Source organism: Erpetoichthys calabaricus, chromosome 18 (assembly GCF_900747795.2).
Source record: "Erpetoichthys calabaricus chromosome 18, fErpCal1.3, whole genome shotgun sequence".
NCBI classification, from domain to species: Eukaryota; Metazoa; Chordata; class Cladistia; order Polypteriformes; family Polypteridae; genus Erpetoichthys; species Erpetoichthys calabaricus.
In genome coordinates, this window is record NC_041411.2 from 87,990,272 (window position 1) to 88,013,755 (window position 23,484).

At 38.6% G+C, this 23,484-nt stretch overlaps 1 protein-coding gene across 4 annotated transcripts in view; it reads right to left on the reverse strand.

Moving 5' to 3' along the window:
* The window catches only part of LOC114668664 (kelch domain-containing protein 8B-like), a 523,257-nt gene that overhangs the window by 61,741 nt on the left and 438,032 nt on the right, over positions 1 to 23,484 (reverse strand). For all 4 annotated transcript variants that reach the window (XM_051921169.1, XM_028824538.2, XM_051921167.1 and 1 more), the window contains one exon: positions 11,118 to 11,219. In XM_051921169.1, the coding sequence (XP_051777129.1) occupies positions 11,118 to 11,219 (102 nt within the window). The remainder of the gene's footprint in view (positions 1 to 11,117; positions 11,220 to 23,484) is intronic.

Here is a 23,484-nt window from a genome sequence, read left to right on the forward strand (position 1 = left end):
TGGTCTTCTGTTGTTGTAGCCCATCCGCATTAAAGTTCAATGTGAGATGCTTTTCTGCTCACTACAGTTGTCCATCCATCCATCAATTATCCAACCCGCTATATCCTAACTACAGGGTCACGGGGTCTGCTGGAGCCAATCCCAGCCAACACAGGGCGCAAGGCAGGAAACAAACCCCGGGCAGGGCGCCAGCCCACCGCAGGGCACGCACGCACACCCCACACACCAAGCACACACTAGGGACAATTTAGAATCACCAATGCACCTAACCTGCATGTCTTTGGACTGTGGGCACCACAGTTGTACTGAGTGGTAATCTGAGTTACTGTAGTCTTTCCCTCAGCTTCGACCAATCTGGCCATTCTCCTCTCTCATTTCTCATCAACAGGTTTTCTCAGTCCACAGAACTACCACTCATTGGATGTTTCCTGAACCATCGTGAGTAAACTTCACACAGACTGCTGTGCATGAAAATCCCAGAAGGTCAGCAGTTACAGAAATACTCAGACCAGCCCATCTGGAAGCAACAATCATGCCAGTTGAAATCACCGAGGTGACATTTTGTCCCCATTGTGGTGTTTGATGTGAACATTAACTGAAGCTCCTGATCTGTATCTGCATGATTGCCTGAATTGTTTTGTTGCCACGTGATTGGCTGATTAGATAATGGTATGGATAACCAGGTGTGCAGGTGTTCACTAACAATTGGATCAGGGAGTGTATACAGCCTTCCTACTTTGCTGTTGATATTTTTAATTATTTGTCTTCTGTGTCAGCTTTATATAATATACTGTACATTCAATACAGTACTTAATTGTATATGGATTTGCTGTTAAGTGTAATGTGATAGTGCTCTTTATGTAAGGCGCCAGGTAAAGAAAGTGGCATGGTGACAGAGTGTTTAGTGTGCAATAATTTAATAAAAAAATATTACACTGCAATGTATCCTTTAAATAATTATTTAGAGATCTAAGTAATTTTTTGCTATTTATAAGCAGTTTTTCCTTGCATATGCACAAATTTTTAAATGTTTTTAAAATGAACCTGTAAAATGAGGCACAATATAAGCTACAGCACTAGGCCCATACGAGATTTAAATAAATAAGCTTCAGAACTGAGGGTCTGACCCAAAATGCATAATAAAGCCAAGGAATTGGTGGAGTAGTGTTAATGAAAGGGGGACACCAAAGAGTGGGCATACATTTATAGATGGTGATCTCCCCGATTTAATCCAATTTTTTGTATGTCTTATACGTTGTTTTATTTTGTGTTGATTTCTTGGCAAAGCTCTCTGCTGTAAAAATTACACTGCAAAGTGCTACAGATGAGAGTGCCTGACTGATGGTATTCTTTTAATTTAAGGACAGGTCCTATGGTATAAGCACTCACTTGCACTCACATAAAATTTCATTTTCCGTCTTCCTTCTAAAATGCTCGTGCTCAGTGGTAGTTCCCATTATGAACGGTGCTATATAACGTAGAATATTGAATTTATCTTCTCTAATTGGATTTTACTCCCAATACTTGTCTTAAATTCTGATGTTTGATTTTCATCAGACTATTTACAACCCTGAAAATTATTTTGAAGTAGAGAAAGGCTGAGTCAACATGAATCTATATAGAAAAATAATAATAATAATAATAATAATAATTCCACACTATAAATTGAGTTTAGTAACACAATGTTTAAGATGACACAGCTAGTAAATTCTTAGCTGTTATAAACTTGCTGTTATTTATTTTTCATTTTTTTGCATAGAAATAACTCTTAATAGACTTAATAGAGTGCTCTGAAAAGCACGGTATAAAATGACCAATACTGTGCTGTTAATAGAAAGCACTATTTCAGATTTAAGATACATACCATGTAATGCTATTGTGGACCACCAAGGGGCGCACCAGCAACCCAAACACCCAACACGACAGACACTGACACAAGCAGCGTAAAACAGAAGGCTTTAAACCCGTGGGAAATGTTTTCCAGTCATTTCCTACTAGCACCAAAAACAGCACAGCCCAGGAATACAGCACAGCGTACTTCTTCTTTCTCTTTCTCTCTCCTTAATTCCTTTACCTCAACTCCTGCACAGGCAAGCTTCGTCCCCCTTCCTCCCGACTCTGACTCACCTGGCTCCTTTTTAAGCCACACCTGGGCTTTCCAGGTTGCTTCAAAGGGAGGTCTGGAATTGCTCCCAGGTGTGTGGCTGAAGTCCAACGTAGGGCTCTGCAGCTCTCCTGGCAGTATCCATGGAACCCAACTGGTCCTATTAATAGTAATTCCTACACAGCACTGTGGGAATCTGAGGCGCCGTTGCAATCCAAGGGGGGCTGCCAAGTAGTAGGTCGGTGAAGATAGCTCCCTTCAAAAGCCATCTCCCCTCGTCCTTCTTTTAAGGAGGTTGTCCCAGCCGGATAAAGATGCTGGCCAGCCCTCACACTATGTGTGATGCTAAATACCTTGTACACTTCCATAGTGCTATGAAAGGTATTATATACTTAAAAAAAATAAAGATGAACATTCTAAATTACTCCCCCATGTCATGGCATTATTTTAGAGTTGGTTTGTGCCTTTCAATTTATTTTGCTGGAGTAGACTCCAGCACCCCGTCATCCTGAATTTGATTGAGTGGTTTTGGGGTGTTATTAAGATTAATTCACATTTTTCAACAGACCCTGCGGATCCACTGCAGCTCCTTATGCTGCTGAGTCCTGCTCTTCGTGCTGTTGTTCACACATCAGCTGTGGTATCTAACTACATACTTCCATCTATCCACTGCTTGATTGATTTTTCAACCATTTATTCAGGCCAGGGGCATCGGGATCAACATTGTATCTTGACAGCACAGGGGAAACGTCCAAACCATACCTGGCTGGGGCAGCAGTCCATTGAACCCACACTGATTTATGCAGACTTTACACACTGATTGGCCAATTTGTTAGGTTCACCAGTTCAATACCTGGTAGGACCCCATTTTTTTCTCCTGAACAACTCAAAATTTGCAAAACAAATCCAGGACACCACTGATTTCTTAAAAAACTGTCTGCTTTAGGCCCCTTACCTGAGGTAACCTTATTGGCCACAATGGATGTTGAGGCACTTTTCCCAAACATCCCCCATGATGATGGCATACTGGCATGTGAAACGTACCTCAAACAACATGACTTACCCACAGACATGCTCACTCTGACACATAATTTATTCTCATTTGGACAAGGCTTCTACTTGCAACAAATGGGGACTGCAATGGGCTGTTGGTTTCCACCTCACTATGCAAACCTATTTATGGCAAAATTGGAGGAAGATTTTATGTTGACATGCGTCTTAAAACCAATGTTGTATCTCCGTTACATAGATGACTTCTTCATAATCTGAACTGCCAGTGAGAAGGACCTCCTCCATTTTCATAATGAATTTAATTCTTTCCACCCCAACATAAAGCTGAAGCTGAATTACTCAAAAACAGAAGTCATCTTCCTTGACACCACCATTCAACTGAAAGACAACACCCTTGTAACTTCTGTTTTTCACAAACCGACAGACAGACGGACCTACCTGAAAAGTGATAGCTTCCACCCCAAGCATATAAGGCTCTCCATTATTTTCAGCCAAGCAATACGATACAATCGTATTTGCTCAGACCCCACAGACCAGGATAAACAACTGCAGGAGCTTAGACAAGATTTCATCACAGGGTTATACCCTCAAAACAACAGACACTCAGATAAGAAGAGCTACTGTCATACCCAGAGACAACCTTCTGGAATATAAAAACAAAGACAAAAAGAACCGCATTTCCCTTGTTGTCACCTACAACCCACATCTTGAAGCACTTCGAAAAATTATAACAGAACTTCAGCCAATGCTTAACAATGACCAAACACTGAAAAATGTATTTCCAGAACCTCCCCTCCTGGCATACAGACAACCACCAAACCTGCAGCAACTAATTGTCCCAAACTTCCTAAGTGAACCAACAGGGAATGGCACACCTCCCTGACTACAGAAAAGATGTAAAACATGTGCTCACATTTATGATAAATATCGTGTAGTTATACCACACTGCTGACTAGAATATCGCATAAAGGGATCATATTCCTGCAGATCATCTAATGTTGTCTACCTCATTCTCTGTATGAAATGTCCTGACACTGTACTTCGGGAGAAACTGGACAAACACTCCACCAGAGAATGAACTTACACAGGTGCCACGTCAAGCATGGCAACACAGATGTTCCTGTAGCGGCCCACTTCAACAGCCATGGACACTGTGAGAGGGACTTTAAAGTCAAAGTGCTTATGGGCAACTTCAGGACACAGCAAGAGAGAAAAGAATGGGAAGTCAAACTCATGCTAAAATTTAACACATTACAACATGGTTTGAATAGAGACAAGAGTTTTATGGTCAGATATGAGGATTGTTTGCATCTCTCAGACTGACACAGACAACCTGACTACAGATCCACATTGTATTGAAAAACTCATCAGAAACTTCCAAAGACTTTGCTGGACAGTTATCTTATCCAAAGATCTTGACTATACATCGTTCTCCTCTCTTGCTAAATGAATCTTAGCCTGAAGAGGTCTATTATTTTTTCACATTTAAGATGTCTCACTTAAAGGTTTTCCAATGTTATTATTTGTCCTGGTGTCTATATAAACACATGGAACTCCAGTTTCTGTATTACATCTTTCCTGAAGAAGGGGCCTGAGTTGCATCGAAAGCTTGGATATTGTAATCTTTTTTAGTTAGCCAATAAAAGGTGTCATTTTGCTTGACTTCTCACTACAAGATGTAGATTCAAGAAGGTCCTGAAAGCATTCCTTAGAGATTCTGGTCCATGTTGACTCAACAGCATCACACAGTTCCTGCAGATATTTTGCCCATATGTTCAAAATAGGGTTTCATTTTGGTCACGTGAATCATATCGACTTTTGATTCAGTGTTCACCTGTCGAGTGACTTGAGAATTAATAAGAACCTAATTTCTTCACTGCACAGGCTGGACCACTCCATTTTGGTGCTAACTTAGTACTAAATGTGGCAGTGGCTTTGCAGAGGGAGTGAGCCTGTAACCAGACCTGGTCACCGCCAGCATATGGGGCTGCCTTCTGGTGCTTATAAAACACCAAGCCTGCTCATCAACCTCTCCTTAACATCTTAGCTACAATACAATGTGGGAGATAACTACATAAGTTATGTGCTGCACTATATACTGTTAAAGTACTTTTAACAAATACTGTCCTCTTATCAAATAAAAAGACAAAATAGCTGCTCTGAGCAGTGCTCCCTTGGAACTAAGGCAGCATGAATGAATTGAAGAAAGAATGAATTGTGAAGCCTGTGTGCTAAACAAGCGGATGAAATGAAATGCTGGTTCAGTCACCCAGAGGACATTTTAATATTCTTCATCTAAGACTTTTCAAGTTTTATTACGGAATAGATCGCATGCAATTTAGTTTTCTATTGCTGACCCCCTGAGCAAAGACAGCTAATATCATGGATGGGCAATATTTTTTTATATACGCCACTTTTCCTGGTTCAGATCTGTATTTGCTTTAAAAGACTCAGTTATTTTGAAACACTAAAAACCTCAATGTGAAATCTGAATCTTTAACCTGCAGAGATATGCATACTCTTTGCATAATAAGAGCCGTTTCATTCAGTTGATTAATGAATGTCCCTTTAAAGTAGTCTGTACTTAATGGCCTCTTGTCCACAGCCAGGCTGCTGATAACATATGTCATTTTCAAGCTGGTGCCGGAGGGCCGATTATGCGTCTTCACAAAACTGAGGCTCTGATAGTGGGCATTTTTTTTCATTCTCGTGTCTAAGAGAGTTTAAAAAGTAATATACAGTATCAAAAAAGGACCTTCAATTAGTCCTTGAGGCACTGCTCCATTGGTGAAGAGCGACTTCTAGGAAAATGAAAGGAACTGCTAAGTTTCAAAATACTTCGCAATCCACCCTCCAGTTAGTAGGACTTAATTTAACATATATGAGTGAAGACTCCAAGGAGGAAATTGTCAGGTAAACTTATGAAATGGAAGGAAAGGCTGCTAGTTGTTAATCCATGCCGAAATAATCTATATATATAAAAGGCAAAGCCCTCACCGACTCGTCACTAATTCTCCCACTTTCCATATAGGTAGGAGGCTGAAATTTCACAGCTTATTCCTTGCAGTGTACTTACAAAAGTTAGGTATGTTTCATGTCCTATTGCAACACCCAAGGGTGGGGAAAATGGGTGTACCCCTAAACAGTATATATAGATAGGGGAAACCCCTCCTCACTGTTTCTGTGACTTCCAATATACGTAGGAAGCCCAAATTTCCCGTGCTCATCCATTACACTGTACTTACAAACGTTAAGTATGTTTCATTTCGCGCCATGCCCCGTAACGAACCTTCGAAAATAATGTGTTCGTTTTGGCGGTTCTCACCATTATGCCGTAAGGAACTTTAGAAACTTACCTGTCCTTTTGGCGGTTTCATTCCTTATTTCCGTTAACAGAGGATTTATTTTATGACAGAGATGCACAAGGGCTGCCCCTGGTCCCCCTTCTTTTCTCCTCACGGCCACTGTCCACGCACCTACCATATGGCTCCCTGCCTATATACTGTACATTAAAGCCATCCCGCACTCATGTGCCTCCTCACTCGCTTCCTTACTTTTCTCTGCTGTTCATCGTGCTCACTGCTCCCATCTTCTTTACTCCACCGCTTCAAGCCTATTATTGCTTGCCTTGCTTCACGTCTTCCTGCTGGTGACTCCTGCCTTTTCATTTAGCTTCTTCACACTCTTAATCCTCCGGGCATGCCTCCGCATACTCTACTTTTGAAGGTCGGCACACCAATTATGTTACTGCAAAACTTACAACCACCAAAACTTTGTAACGCCACCAGGCTTCAGATCAAATCTATGCACAAGAACCTCAGGGAGGCAACTGTCTTCACTGGAACTGGCTCAGGGGAAACTGTATTTATTCCTCGTATTCCTCTTGTACCCTCTGACCTCCCATTCCAATTCAAACACCTCCAATTTCCAGTAAGGGTCTGCTTCACTATGATGATAAATAAGTCACAGAGCCAGACTCTAAAAAAGGTCGGCATTGACTTGACACAAGATTGCTTCTCACATGGCCAACTGTACGTTGCATGCTCAAGAGTAAGCTCAGCAGACAGCTTAGTCATTTTACAGTCCGAGGGCAGAACTGCAAAGAGATCCTTACATCCTAAAAATGTGCATTTCTCATACACAACATTTACAATCATAAATTAAACTCTTTACAATCATCAAATCCACTGTCAATACTAAAATAAGCCTACGACAATTACATTGACAATCATGTTACGTTATTTTTGAAATGTTTCCTTTTCTTTTTCATAACTTCTTTAACACACTACTTCTCCACTGTGAAGCACGGGTATTTTGCTAGTACAAAATAACATGACGGTAGTCAAACTTCGAATCCATTTCATCCCGTTCATTGGGTGCAAGTTAAGAGCACACCATAGATGAAGCACCATTTCAAGCAGGAAATTTCATTATGGAAAGAACAGAAAACAAGTAAGAATCGTCATTTGTTTTACATAGCACCTTTCCAAATTGATTGCTATCCCAAGGTCTCTGCTTTCTATATTTCTACAGTATTTCTCTACAAGTGGAACACTGGCCAATGAAGTGTCCTGCTCAGGTTCAACCAAGGAGTCTGTGCTAGTGACTGAACGAGGAATCTTGTGCGTTGGTGGGCAACACTCCACTCCCAAGACCACAATAGGAAACATGGTAAGCTAAAGTAAAATTCTGAAATTCTGGAGATGAATTTTCAAAATGCTAGTGAATGAGAGTTTATTTGGAATTGTGAAAAAGTGCATGTCAATTGAAAAAGAATAACAAAATAAAAAAACTATAGAATACCAGTGTTGTTGCTTTGCCAATGGGAACTGCATGAAGCTAATGAGCACCATTGCCATCAGGGAGTTTTGAAAAAGGTCACCTTACATGAGGAGGGAAAGTATAATTTGTGAAGAAGGAAGACAACCATTTTATTGGTCAGCAAGAAAGTAAACGTAAATGGCAATAACAAAGGTGTGCCATGTTTATGAGTGTTAGGCCTTTGATTCTTCCTGTAGGCAGAAAGATTGATTCAAATGCAGAAGGAGTTATATGTGTGCTACTTCGGTTAAGTGAAAACATTTGATAAAGTTCAAGCACTAGTAGACATGCTGAATCTGCTAGACACTAATGGGAACGAAACAGAGCTAATCACAAATCTGTACTGCGATCAGCGAGCAGCTATGCATATTGACAGAACAATCAGCGACTGGGTAGAAATAATACACAAAATATGGCAAGGCTGTATTCTCTAACCAGATATTTCTCATTTTAAAAGGAGATGACTATGTGGGAAGTCAAAATGCTTGAAGCATTAATCAGTGGTGTGAATATCAATAATATTCATCATGCTGATGATACTGTAATTGCTGTAGCTTCAACAGTTTAATAAAACTTGAGGGGTTTCTTGATGTTCTAGTGGAGAAAAGGCTTGCAATTAACTAGAAGAAGACCTTCTGTAAAGCCTTCTCAAAATCAAAAGATACACTAACTTGCAACATTACAGCCAAAGGTGAAAAGACTGAGTAAACTGAAGAGTTCTCCTATCTTAGAAGTCTGATAACAACCAATTGAAAACCTGAGATGGAAATTAATTACAGAATAAGGATTGCAAAAAGAATATGTCAAAACATGGAGAAGATGAATTAGTAAGATCTGCCTAATATGGGACTATAATAAGAGGAGAATATGAGTCCTCTTGTGGTTGACCACTTGGACCCACTGCAGTTTGCCTATCAGACAAAGATTGAAGAGGAGGATGCAGTTATCCATTGGCACCACAAGGCTTATTCTCACCTGGATAAAGTTGGCAGCACAGTGAGGATTATGTGTTTTGATTTCCCCAGTGCCCTGAATACCATCCAGCCATCCCTGTTAACGGGTAAGCTCATAGATGTGCAAGTGGATGAGCCTGTGGTGTCCTGGATAATGGACTATCTGTCCAACTAACCCTAATTTGTGGGACTCAAGGACTGTGAGCAGCACTGGACCACCACATGGAACAGTCTTGTCTCCTTTTCACTTTATCTGTACACCTCAGAGTATAAATATAACACCAGCACATGTTCTCAGATGGTTCTTCACATATGGAGTGTATCACTCAGATGGAGAACTTTGTTTCTTGATGCAGAAAGAATTGTCTGCCACTTAACATCAGCAAAACCAAAGAACTGGTTATTGACTTTCATTCCACCAAGGAGCGTGTATGTCCAGTTAGTATTCAGGGAATGGATGTGGAGCTGGTGCACTTCTACAAGAACTTTAGGGTCCAAATCAATGACATGTTTGGTCTGGTCTCATAACACAGAGGAAGTACATAAAATAGGGCGGAGCAGGCTCTTTATTCTTATGTGTGGATAGCGACATCCTTCAAATATTTTACAACTCTGTGATGGCCAGTATGTTGTGCTGATTTCTGGTTATGGTTTGCTGGGTTGGTAACATCACTTCAAGAGAGGCCCTGCCAAATCAACAAGCTAAGTAAAAGGGCAGGCTCAGTTATGGGACAGACTCCGGACCCCCCTGGAGATCATAGCGAAGGTGAGAATTACCACAAAACTGTGTGCCATTATGAACAATGCTGCACATCCTCTCTCTGACACACTAACACTGAGGACTGTCAGGCAACAAGAGAAGTGTGTCAAGAAACGCTATTGGGGGCTCCTTTTTACCAACAGCAATACACCTGCATAAACGCTCCACTGCAACTTTGACTGCCAATTCGGAACTTTTGTTTTTTTTAATCATTTTGGAGGGTATTAAAACCATAATGTGTGTGTGTGTATTTATTATTATTTAATGAGCTTCTGTAAAAAGTCAAATTTCCCCTCAGAGACAAATAAAGTTCTATCTATCTATCTATCTATCTATCTATCTATCTATCTATCTATCTATCTATCTATCTATCTATCTATCTATCTATCTATCTATCTATCTATCTATCTATCTATCTATCTATCTATCTATCTATCTATCTATCTATCTATCTATCTATCTATCTATCTATCTATGTAATGACATGCTACATCTAGTCAACATCTAGTCTATGGGACTGAGAGCTGGACTATTACTAAGATGAAAACTTGATTAGAATCAGCAGAGATTTGGTTCTTGAGGAGAATTCTACATATTGCATGGACCGAGATAGTCTCCAGTCATGAAGTTTTACAAAGGGCGAATGTGCAAAGATGCACGTGCACAATATATCAATAGTAGATTCCTAAAAGGGCTCCACTGAACAATTCCTAAAAGTGATACAACAGCCTCATCAGCACAGGTAGTGTATTGCACTGTAGTTCACAATTTTAGCTTCCTTCGAAGCTCCATAACTACATTAGTGCAGAAACACATTTACAGCACAGAAAATTATGTTTCCTAATAGAACTTCACCATTTAGAGCAATTCCTAAGTGATACAGCAGAAGCACATGCTTAATGACAACAACTGCAACAAGGTAGGTCGAATTTCTAGGACACACCCTGAAGAAGAACAAGTTAGATAACATTATTCCTGACATGCTGCACAGAAGGTAGAAATGACAGAGTAAGACAAAGATAATGTACTTAGACTGGATAGCTGATGTGTGTGGGAGAGTTTGGGAGAACATCAACATTATCAGGACATGACAGAACAGACAGGAGCATTGGTTGGGAGCCAGTGTCAGTGTTGGACTTGGCCCTCACAATGGACTGGATTGGCCGGCCTAGCTGGCGAAGAAAGTGAACGCAGTCCTAAATTGAGCATTAGTGCCTGCCTTGAAATCTCTCATTTCATGTTTTTAACTGAAGAGATCATCCTAACCCGTATCATAAGTAAAACTCAAGCATTCTTCATATATCGAAGGTCAACCTTGACCTTAGGTTTTTTGGATACCCTGAAACAGTGTGTTCTATAGTACAAAAAATTAAAAAATAACACATAACAATGAATTACAGCAAGCAGACAAGGTTTAAAGAGTTAAACAATAGAGCAAGAAGCATAAAAAAGGGTAAAAAAAAGTCACCTAAACCTCCAACAGCGATAACTCTTCCTCCGAGATATCCTGCCACAAAGTCTGCTCGCTTCTCCCTCATACGTAATGTGCGTGTTGGCTTGCTCCAAACTCCTGTCAAGTAAAACAAAACACAAAATGAATGATAAAAGGAAACCTTAGCAATCTGTTTTGAATGCAAATTAGGAGAAACCAAGTAACACATTACATTACAATTTCTATTTTAGAAAACTTTGGGCAGCATTACAAGCAATGGAAGCTCAACTCAAGTGTAGAAACTTCCACTCCTATTCATAAATAATGTTATACGTACTGGAAAAAAAACTGTGGTATATTATCACGGATGTACTGATTTTCAATGTATGGTTTATGGCTTTAGTTCTCCTACCGTCTTTGCTGACTGTAAACATACGCATTATTGGTGATTCTACTGTCCAGAACTTGAATTTTCTGGCTAATAATTACACAGTGTTTGTATCCTGCTTCCCTGGCGCCCTTGTTATTGACATCGGAAGGAAGGCTTCGTCAGTTCAAGAAGCATCAGATCAGAGACATCAACATTGCGATCTTGCATGTCAGCATAAATGACATTTGATATCATCAGTCCGAAGTGCTGAAGAAGGACTTTGTGTTGTTTTAGAACATCATAACAATCGAGAGGAGAACAGGCCCAACAAAGCTTGTCTTACCTATCCACTTAATTCTTCTAAAATATCATCAAGTCTTGTTTTGAAAGTCCCTAAAGTCCTACTGTCTACCACACTACTTTGTAACTTATTCCATGCATCTATGGTTCTCTGTGTGAAGAAAAACTTCCTAATGTCTGTGTGAAATTTACCCTTAGCAACTTTCCAACTGTGTCCCCATGTTCTTGATGAACTCATTTTAAAATAACAGTCTCGATCCACTGGACTAATTCCCTTCATAATTTTAAACACTCCAATCATGTCACCTCTTCATCTTCTTTTGCTTAAACTGATAAAGCCAAGCTCTTTTAATCTGTCCTCATACACTTGTTCAAGCCATCAAGGAAAGTCTTCATCTCTGGACTGCTACGAATAATGAAAAGATCTAAACAGGGTTACAGTAGACTTCTATCCCTGAATGACTGCCTGAGATCCTTCTACAAGGGACACCCTGTGGTGTCATCAGCAACTAGGACCTCTTCTGGGAGAGACTGCACTTCTGTAGATAGCACTGACTGTATCGTAGTTTGCTTTCAGGTATTTTTTATTACTTCAGTTAACATATATGCCACAGTAAAATTCATAACAACTTGAAAATAAGAACACATTGCACAATTTCTTTGTATTTCTTTACAGGTTCAGCTTAGCTTGCTTAGCATCATGTTTGGCCCTTGTTACTATCCATTATGATTTAATTTGATGCTGTTCTTGGCATCCAGGTTGCCTGATTACCCAATTCACATTTGGACAAGTGACTCGTCATATCCATGAACCTCAACAGCACCTACAATTAGTGCTTGGCTGACTACCACATGATTCTACAACCTAAGATAACTGCTTAGCCAGATCTTACAGTGTATTGGGAGGCATTTTGGATTACTTGGGGATGAGATGGGCAGCATTTGCTTTATGATCCACCCATCAAATGTTGAATTTAACATTATCTTCTTAATATTTGTATTTTTTTCCTTGCTTTCAGTGCTGTCTAGTTTTAACTATAACAATTCCTCCCCTAAGTTTCTGTACCTATTTCAGAACATCCCCTTATACATTAACAAATCTTTTCTTTTAAGAAATTGGATTCAATCATAACTTCATTTATTTTGAATTCGAAAAACCCACACATTCAAAAGGCAACCCTACAACACCTTAAATCAGAAGGTGGCATGGCTCTACCTAATTTTCAATTTTATTACTGGGCGGCAAACATACAAGCTATAAAAACCTGGACATTGACACAAATAGATGAACACATACTAGCATGGTCTGCAATAGAAATGAAATCCTGCAGTATTTCTTTATATTCCTTGTTTGTACACCAGTAAATACAAGGTGTCGTCAATATACTAACAACCCAACTGTCCTTCATTCACTCAGAATATGGAACCAATGTAGGAAGCATTTTAAGTTAGAGAATATTTTATCTGTGGCACCTCTACATGATAACAACTTTTTTCCACCCTCTCAAACTTACACAGTTTTTAATGTTTGGAAAAAAATGGGATTAAATCATTCAGAGATTTGTATATAAAAAATGTCTTTGCATTCTATGAACAATTACACTCCAAATTTAATCTGCCATCAACACAATTTTTCTACTATCTCCAAATTAGAAACTTTACTAAATGAAATCTGCCCAATTTTCCTCACTTCCCACCTATTTCTATTCCAGAAGAGATTTTGATCAGTGTTGGGGACTCAGACAGCATCTCCATAATATATAAAAACATTTTAGAGTTCCTTCATTTTAAAGATTCCAGAGCACAGTGGGAAAAGGATCTCTTACTCAACATTTCAGAAACGGAGTGGAAGGCAGCAATATAGAAAATCTACTCGAGCTCCACATGTGCAAAACATTCAATTATTCAACCTAAAATCTTTTTACTGAGCACATCTGTGTCATTTGAAATTGTCCAAAATGTTTCCAGGGCAAGATCCAACCTGCGAACATTGCAACCGAGCTCCAGCTTCACTAGGCCACATGTTTTGAGTGTGTACCAAATTAACATCATTCTGAACAAAAATCTTTATATGCCTATCTGATAGTCTCGGTGTCACAATTCCTCCTAATCCACTAACAGCTGTGTTTGGTGGACTCCCAGATAGGCTTAAAGTGGAGGACAAACAAACTGGAATTGCCTTTAGTGCATGTAGACTTATCTTGAACAACTGGAAGAAACCTATCTGCTCTCTGAAATTGCCTTTACTTCACTATTGGCATGTGGACTTATCTTGATCAAGTGGAAGAATCCTAACTCACCTCTTTTATGTCAGTGGGTAACTGATGTTATATACTATTTTAAATTAGAAAAAAAAATCTAATTCTCACTTAGATGATCTGTGCAAAACTTTTTTAAAACCTGGCAGGACCTAATCAATAACATTTTGGAATAAGCATTTATATTCGGGGGAAAAGACTCCTTTCTCTCTTTACTACTCTTAAACGTTTTGCTCTGGTTGTTGGCCTTCATTTCTTTCTGATGTGTGGGGGTTGATTTGATTTCAGTTTTGTTAAGTTTTGAGTTGATTGTATGGAATGTTATATGCTTTTAATAAACTCAATAAAAGATTATAAAATGAACGCCTTCAAGTACTGACTCAATGCTGTGCATTCAGAGTCTTTTTCAGACCACATTTGATACCGCACAGGTGTCAGAGTTGGCTTCCTGTTTGTGGTTTACTTGACTTCTGCCACAATCCTATACAATTCTTTTGTCTTTTCTGCTGACTTAATTGTTGTAAGTGGAGAGAAAACACTTTTGCATTTCCACTCTAGTTAAGGTGTCTATCACTCCAGTGCTCCATCCACGGGATGACAAAGTAGCTTCTGAAATGAATCAATTAAAATGTTTAAAATGTCAGTTTGTTTGGTTATAAATTGATCTATTTGTATGGAATGATTACAATAAAAATTAATAAAATATAAAAAAAAATGTGTGGAGCAAATAATTCTGCATTTAAAAATTACTTGTCATCTTTTATTTTCAGAAATAAATAATCATTTTATGCTTAATTTAAAAAGTAAGTCTTTAGCCAAGTGAGTACTAAGCAGATTTTGTTGATCCCACAGAAATGAAAAATCAAAAAATGACTCAATAATATATTTTTGGTTCCTCCCAGACAACAATGAGGTCAGCTGCACGAAATCATTTGGAGACATTGCCTTTTGTCTCACAATTCTCAGATTTTTCTCCTTGTCTCCTCTTGAGTTTCATCAGAGATTTTAGCAAAGTCACACAATGGGCTCAGATTTTCCAATTAGTATCTTAAAAAAAATTTTTGGCAATTTGAAAATGTTTGCATTATGTCCTTAGTAATATAATGTGAAATGTGTGGACAGTTGTTTGTGGTTATTAAACACTTTACTATGATTACAGACCTGTAGTCCTTTGTTCTGAATAATACCAATAGTTGAGGTAACTTACAATGCTGTGCCCCAATTATATCAGACTCATTCCAGGAGAAAAGGCAGTCAGTGTGGCATAGTGGTTAAGAGATTGTGTGTCCAAATCCCACTACTGACGCCATTGTGTGACTATGAGAAAGTCACTTTATGTACCTGTGCTTCAACTGGAAAAATAAAAGAAACGTAATCATGATCGTCTCTGCAATGTTGGAAGTCACATCAGATAAAGGTACTAATCTGGTAGGAAGTCTTGAAAGAAATTAAACAAGACGAGAAAGAGATTCTCACAAAATATCACACAGTTTTCAAACCAAATTCTCAATTTGGACTCCTTTTACCTCACTTGTGTTTCATGTTTTGTCTAAAGCTATGTCTCGTAAGAAATTTTAGGAGAAACATCTGTGACAAAGTTGATTCTTAAAATAAACATAAATAAAAATCTTTAAGGTCTCATGAACCATCAAAGATTAACCTTTGAGCACTAAAATTTTCCAATGGGAAATTGTGGTAATTACTGACAGTGTTGTGCAAGTTCACACCTCACAAGAACTCGCTCAAAGTTCAGTTCACACAGATTAAAATTAATAAATTCACGTTCATAGTTCACCATTTCAATGTTGCACTAGTTCATCTTCAGTTCATTTTGTAGTTTTTAAGGAGTGAGAATAAATGACCCATGAGTTTACTTTTTTCAATTTTGCATGCCTTATATTAGGCTAATACAGTGTGCTTGAATAAAATATAATAATTATGAAGACTTTTTTATTTAAATACACTTTATTGAGTTATACCAGCAACAAACACGCATAACCATATATGCTAACATCCTCCTGGTAAGAAAAGAAATTAAATAGATGCAAATATACATTTAAATTACCGCTCTGTTTCCAACCGTGTGACACAGATGGTAACTGTGGAAGCAGCATGTCAGTTAACTAACTTATTACACTACCGGTCAAAATTCTCTCACATATTGCATGTCCAATGGGGAAAAATGTAAAATGGCCTTGCGAAGTACAACGTTGTCCTAAAAGCGAAAGTGGAGCTTCAGGACGAGCTCTTGTCAGTGGGGGTGCAGATTAAGCACAAGCAGGCAGACACGGACAGGGCCTATTTGATTTGACGTTATTTTTTCTGAATACAAGTAAATGGAAAAAAATTTATACGAAATAAATATTCGTAAAAATCCACTATTTGTGCTTATCCGAATAACGTATTCGGATTCGGCTCTACCCCTACATTACAGGGTAAGGCAAAACATTTAATCTGGACCTAAACCAGATCCAGAATGTCACATAAACCTGAATTAGCTCAAGTTCAAGTTCTTCACTTGCAAATACGTTATGTGAAGTTCACCGTTCTTAGAAAAATGAACTTGTTCAATGAACGCGCTCTTTTGAACTAGTTCATGCAAAAAACTGAGTACTGGTTATTATTTACTCCACACAAATTGGCTACTCATTTAACGTTATGGTTAAGAAATTCAGGTACAGTAAAAATATTTTTTATTTAATAAAACATTTTGAAATCAACCGTTCATTTTGTATCATGGTTTAAAATTCACAGGCAGTGCATTAGCACTAGAAGCAGATATGCTTTTGTTAATAAATGTAAGTTTAAAAACAAACAGCTTTTTTAAGACTGCAGCAAAAATACAAGAGGAAAAATACAAAATTCTTTGGGTACACTGAGGGACCTTGGAAGAATAAAGCCTGAGGACCACTGCCAAATAAATAAAACTGCTGGAGTTCAGCCATATTGGGGACTTCTTTGTTCAGTTGTGTGATGTGAAGGAAAAAATGCGGAAAACCCGTACACCAGGATTGTTGAATATGCTGCGGCAATAAACCTTCAACAGTATTTTTTTGTTAGCATTACATCCCTTACCACCCGTGAAATCTGTGAGTGAAGCTGATTGTTTAAAAATGGACAATGACCACTGTGGTTCTTCTTTCTAGCACTACAATCTCACTGTCACCTGCCTACTTTATCTCCTGTTTTCTCTTAATGTGATTGGTTCATATTCTTGGAACAATTCAGTTTAAAAATATGTTCTTCTTCCTGAGGAATACTGTAAATCATAAACCTTCTCCTCTGCTGTTTTTGCACAAGTAAGAAATATGGAGATTCTTCATTCCACCCATATACCTCATTAAGGGATATTAAACTTCCTGAACAGGGTTGTGCTGCTCTGCATTTGGAGAATACGGAGTCACAAATACTTCCAAACATCCTCTTTGGCATTTAATTTTGGTAGTTTTGGTGGACACTAAATTTATTTTCTCCTGGTATGCACAAGTACACATTAAGAAGCTTGAATTCATTTTTTTCCAGGCTAAATTCATAAAAACATACAGTATGTTCATCTGTTTGGTGACTTACAAAGAACGTGTTTTGCTAGAGGGACCCAAGTAAACATTAGTGTATCAAAGTTGCCAATCAAAATCTGACATTTGTGTGTACAAATTCCACAGATTTGAACTCTGATATAGTAGCATTTCTAATCAGTATTCTATTTTATCTTTTATTTGTTCTCTATGCAAATTCAGGATTTGCATATTAAGCTATAATGTTGTGTCTGGCCTGCCAAGGGGGATGTTATTTGCAGTGATGTGCAGAGGGCACAGACAGATGAGAAACTGTGAATCATTCTTTTTTTATATAGCTTGAGGCAGCCTGGCACTACAGCAATCTTAATGGAAGCTGTTCATATCCACACGGCGTGGACTTTAAATAGTTAACTGCAAAGCAGACTCCTGTTCTCACACACACACACACACACACACACACACACACACACACACAACATACATACACACCAATGGGTGTTTTTCACAGGCAGTTAATCTGAACTCCAGCATCTTTCTCACTCTCAACTCAAGGTCAAGCCAGGCTTTTCAGCACGAAACTGAAATGTTTATCAATCATATCTCGTTTCAGTGTAAATTGCAGAATGGTACCAAGCATGGAGCAAAAGTCATATTCTGCCTTCTGGCAGCATTTATTCCAGGCAGCAAATAACTATGTATCATCCCTCCAACAAAGCAATGTGACCTGGAATGATAAGCCCAGGTCAAAACACAATCTGCCAGAATACAGAAGAATGCAGATAGCCGGCGTCATTTATATTTTAAACGTTCTGCTTTATCTCCCTGTTCCTTTATCTGTTCTCTTTATAGATCTCTATCACACTAAGTATTAAGTCTCTCTACTTACAGTATATGGCTATGGTAACCAGATTCTCTTGAAGCTCAGTTGGGTGGCCTTTAACGATTCCTAAATGTAATCCCATATTTTTAATGTTTTCTGTCGTCATGCTGGTATTTGAGCACACACCATTATTATTCCCCAACCCGTTATTACAGGTTGAACATACAAGAAGTTAACAGAACTAGAAGGATCCTTACAGAGCCACTCAGATTATAAAAGCTAAATTATTATTGTGCAGTAGGCAGCGTGTCAAACACATCAGGTAGTAAATGACAATAAAAATGAAGCACACACCATCTTATAGATCCTAAAGGAGGACTTATCACAAAAAATACTATGAACGTATCAATTAATACTGTCTTATAATTAATACACAAAATTTTAAAATGTGCTTTCTTAGCTGCAGGTTGTCATGCACGCATGTCAGAGGGTCACCCTCCAAGCTCCTCCCTGGTATGTGGTTCCACCCCAGACCAAGAGGAGGCACTGCTGCTAATTGTCTTGTTTTTGTCTTCCTCCACAAGTCAGAGAAACCGCCCAGTGATTGCAACTGACTGCATAATTGGGCCATAAAAGCACAATTGCCCAGAAGGAGGCGTCACTTGTGCTTCGATCACCTGAAGACAGACAAAGCAATTATATTTGTCCTAGCCACATTACTGTGGTGGCGGCGGTTTGGTTTCCTTTTCTCACCATCAAGTGTTTGTTTTTATTTGAATGTGTAAGCAAACAAGCACGGCCAGGTTGGCGCCCCAAATTTTATTTTTTGTTGAGCCTGTCATTCCCTAGAATGACCACAAGGTATTGGGTTGTTCATCTTTTGTCTGAGGGCCATTTACTTGACACAAACATTTGTTGGAAGGATACAAAGCAAGGGATCTGGCCACCACATTGACATGGGTGTGAGCTTCACAATCACAAAACATTTGATCAGTCAGTACTTACTTGTTTTGAATAGAACTGATGTGACTGGTGAATAACCCTTGGGTATTGATGTACCTGCTAATGCAACAACATAATGTTGGTTCAGGTACCGCATTGATATATCAGCTATGACTGAAATATGGTAAAAACAAATGCTTTTAGGAATACGTTGGGACACCTTAATGGGCCTGAAATACGGGATTATCCCAGGAAATATGTCAACATCTTGTCACCCTGTATATGGCTCTTTTCTTTAGTTCCTGACTGGCTGCCCCATACAGTTTATGGCTAAAATCTGCAGTGCCCATTTATAATAACAGATGTCAAGGGGGTGTCCCTCAAGGGGATGCCATGCAGTTCTGGAGCTTAATGGCCAGTTTTGAGTGTGGAGTTAGAAGGAGCTAGCAATTGAAATTCTAGCCTGATATCTCTGGTCTAAATTGTGACTCAGATGTATCTCCTGGGAGAACACATGCAATCCTAAACATATCAACAGGCTGGGGTTTAAAGGCTCCTTTTGGACAGAAAGCCTCTTAGTTTGGAGTTGTGAGAAAGAAGTTTGGCAAGAGTTCTACTGATGGGAGGAAGAAAGACAAGGGTTTAAGTAATAGTTAATACAGATAAGACAAAATGTCTGAGGTAAGGTGGTCCTACTCACTAACCATGATGTCAGAGAATGGAGACATGTAGCTCTTGTAGACGTGTACTCTGTACAAATGACAATCATGCCCCATAAACTAGTATGCTTGCTTTGCGCATTGAGAGAGAGCGCACAGCTCTGGGTAGATCAGATGACAAGCTGCGAGTCAGAGCCAGAAAGGTTTGTTGTTTTATTCTTATTTATCTACAATATGTGGGCTTGTTTTGTTTAGCTCTTCTTTATGTGCATCATTTTTATAGAAACTTCCTCTCTTTTATGTAAATTTTGCATCTTCTAGTACTTTATTCTGTACAGATGACTTCAGATTGTCATATTTAGCGACATATTGTTCTTTATTTATTACTTCAGATTTAGTAATTTATTGTTCTTCAGATGTTCATAATTAAACAAAATTGAACAGTGGAGTCACATCAAATGAGAGCCTGGTCTGGTAGGATATGTGTAGATGCACAGTTGCACCCTCATATCTCTGGGGTCCTAAATCATTTGAGATGGTGTGTCTCATGGAGACCAATAACAGGTTGCAGGCAGATGGAAAGCTGGGTTTTCAAGGAGAGGACAGAGTGTAGACAACACCAAAAGTCAAACATGCTAGTGACTAAGATAAAAATGAAATCCAACATGTGTGGTGAAGAAAGGGCAGAACAAAAGTCAAAAACACAATTTTTTTTATTATAATAAATAACAAAAGTCAAAGTTCATATAAAAACACACGCAAAAAAAAAACAAAACAAACAAGCAAACACACATAAGAGATTGTAGCATGATGTGTCTCTGGAACCTGGGGGCTGATAATTTAGTGTTGATATAGTCAGATCTGTATAGGGCACAGTTGGCCTAAATCAACTGTGGTTGTGAACCTAAATATCTAAATGTTACGAGACTCTCTGAATTATTGTGAGAAGAAACCAGACCAAGTGATGCAAAACCATGGTCAAAAAAAAATCAGGCAGAAGTCATAACCCTAAAGACAAAGTCAAAGACAAAAATCAAGAGTGGTCTCCCCTAGACTTTCTCATATACTCAGATATGATGATGGATTTTTGAGGAGCAAGCCACAGGAAAATAATCATATTTTTATAGTATGTACATTAAAGAACTATCAACAACACATTAAATCAAATTAATAATGTATTGAACAATTATTCTATAAGTAAAGTTGAATAAATAGGACTCTGCAGCTACATGAAAAAAAAGTACCACTTCCGGTTAGCGGAAAAAGCCCAAAAGTTGATAGAAATCTACATTTTGTACCTAATACTTGCATGCAAAACTTGGTTGACCTAAGTGAAAGTGTACTCAAGTTATCGTGTTTACACACACACTCACACACACACACAGACATAATTCTAAAAATGGTATTTTCAGACTCAGGGAGATCTAAAATGTCGAGATTCATCAAAATCTTAAAGTTGAATTTTTTGACGATTACAATACTTTCCCTATACTTTGTATACAAGAAAGTAATAAAGAGTTCAAAACCTGACACTAAGGCCTTTTTGAAGAATCTCACTATGATTTAAGTTCTTAAAAGTTAGGTTATGTGAATCCACCAAGGGATAGTGAGTAAATTTATTTATATCAGCATGTCCCTGATGTCAATAGCACCACCGAATTGACCATGTGATACTCCTTGGGGTGTCATGTAGATAGATAGATAGATAGATAGATAGATAGATAGATAGATAGATAGATAGATAGATAGATAGATAGATAGATAGATAGATAGATAGATAGATAGATAGATAGATAGATAGATAGATAGATAGATACTGTATTGCACTTTTTCTCGACACTCAAATAACTTTACACAGAAGACAGTAGTGGAACCACTTTAACCACCTGCAGTGTGTAGCATCCACCTGGATTATGTGATGGCAGCAACTCTTCCGCCAGGATGCTCAACACAAATTAACTATTGGATGGAGAAGAGGTGAGAGAGATAGTTGGCCAGTCAGGGACAGGGGATGAATTAGAGTGGCAGACATAACAAGGTTGTGGTGTGCAATTTAGCCAACACTTTGGAAAACACCCTACTTTTTTCAAAGGACGTCTGGAGATTGTTTATGACCTCACAGATTCCGGACCTCATTTTAACATCTTCTCCAAAGTAAAACCAACAAAGTTTCCAGCAAAGTGTCCCCATCACTGCACTGGGATCTGCACGCAGACCACAAGGTAAGAACCCCCCGTTGGCCTCACCAACACCTCTTCCAGCAGTAACCCAAGCTTTTCTTAGATGGTCTCCCATCCAATTATTGGCTGGGCACAAACATGCTTAGCTTCAGGTGGGTTACCTGTTCTGAAGTGTAAGTCATAGGGCTGCTTTCAGAAAACAATGAAGAAGATGTTAATAAAAAAAAAATGACTTCAAAATGTAACAAAAACAAGTCACATAAATGGAATCCTAAACATTAAAACACATATTTCAACTACACTTATATGTATATAAAACCAAACAATACTAAAATAAAGAGCAGAATTGTGGGACAGGGTAACATTTTCCATCCTTTTTCCTAAGCTGCGTAACAGGGCAAGTCATGGAGCAGCTGCAAGTTATCCCAGCAAACACTGGACACAAGGCAGGAACAACATCTGGACAGGATTTCAGTTTATCACAGAGTAACATCTTCATACCTGATAATTGAATATTTGATTATCTTTTGCATAATTTGTGTCAAATTTTATCTCACTGTCCTCCTTATATTCTCACAATACTAACATTTATTGTGGAAAATATGTAATCACAGAGCAAATGAGGCTGGGGCAAATACCTTTTCAGGATGAAGTCTGCGAGTAGAACTTATTGGCACACTAGCGCAAATCTCTTTTTAAGCTTTTCTCAGTTAACCAGACTCACACTCTTCTGCTGAGCAGGATTCCTCCCTACTCTCTGAGCTCATAGCATACTAAAACAAGTACGGATTAGAGTCCTGAATTACATCACCCTTACAGATTATGTGAGGACACCTAGTGGTATTGAATGAGATGTGCCATTAAAAGGGGAATGGAAGATCACTTGTTTACATGGCGTGTAGTGGGAATTTTAACAAAGTGCTGGGTCATGTAGTTGAAAAAGACCATGGGGACATTAGAAATTTTGGGACCATTAAGCTATCTAATGAGTCTCATATGCTGAGTGGTCTGTTCTCATTTTTTTACATTTCGTGTTCTTATGCTTGCATATTAATTTACAGCCATGACACTTCTGCTGTAAGTCAGCCAATGCTGAGGCTGCTCTGCCACTCCAGATCTGAATAATCTCTTTTCAGAAAGCATTAAACAATGAAACTGTTTTTGTGGGACATTTTGCTTCATATATTTCTATGCTTAACTGGAAGATCAGTTGCCAAAATGAATTAACCTTGGGGTTCTAAAACATTCTGAGTTCATGAAGCCATTGTGAAAGCATCCTAGCTGACATGCCAGCTCAATGGGATTTCTGCAGCACGTCTGAAGCCGTTAAGCAGGTTTTTATATCATGACTGTTTA